Source organism: Etheostoma cragini, unplaced genomic scaffold (assembly GCF_013103735.1).
Source record: "Etheostoma cragini isolate CJK2018 unplaced genomic scaffold, CSU_Ecrag_1.0 ScbMSFa_2025, whole genome shotgun sequence".
Lineage (NCBI taxonomy): Eukaryota > Metazoa > Chordata > Actinopteri > Perciformes > Percidae > Etheostoma > Etheostoma cragini.
This window is the reverse complement of record NW_023266142.1, coordinates 3,343-3,593: the sequence shown is the minus strand read 5'-3', so window position 1 is coordinate 3,593 and position 251 is coordinate 3,343. Positions and strand designations below refer to the sequence as shown.

The following is a 251-nucleotide window of genomic DNA, read 5'->3' as shown; positions in this document are numbered from 1 at the left end:
AGGAGGCTGATATCACCAAGTTCTCATTCACTCCTGTCCCTGTGAAGAGTGAAGATGATGAAGAGGAAGCTCAGTCCTCCCAGCTTCATCAAAGACACACTCAACATATGGAAACAGAAGCTGATGGAGAGGACTGTGGAGGACCAGAACCAGCCAGGAACTCGTATCCACTTTTACAACCAGAGACTGAAGACCAGACTAGACTCTCTTCTGAACCTGAGACTGATGACAGTGCTGATTGGAAGGAGACC

The 251-nt window shown here is 48.2% G+C and overlaps 1 protein-coding gene across 1 annotated transcript in view; it reads left to right on the top strand.

The window, feature by feature from the left end:
• The window catches only part of LOC117940246 (zinc finger protein 425-like), a 4,647-nt gene that overhangs the window by 1,500 nt on the left and 2,896 nt on the right, over positions 1–251 (top strand). Inside the window, exon 2 of the mRNA XM_034865592.1 lies at positions 1–251. This exon is cut by the window's left edge and continues 150 nt beyond it; it is cut by the window's right edge and continues 355 nt beyond it. Coding sequence (XP_034721483.1) covers positions 108–251 — 144 coding nt within the window. The 5' untranslated portion in view covers positions 1–107.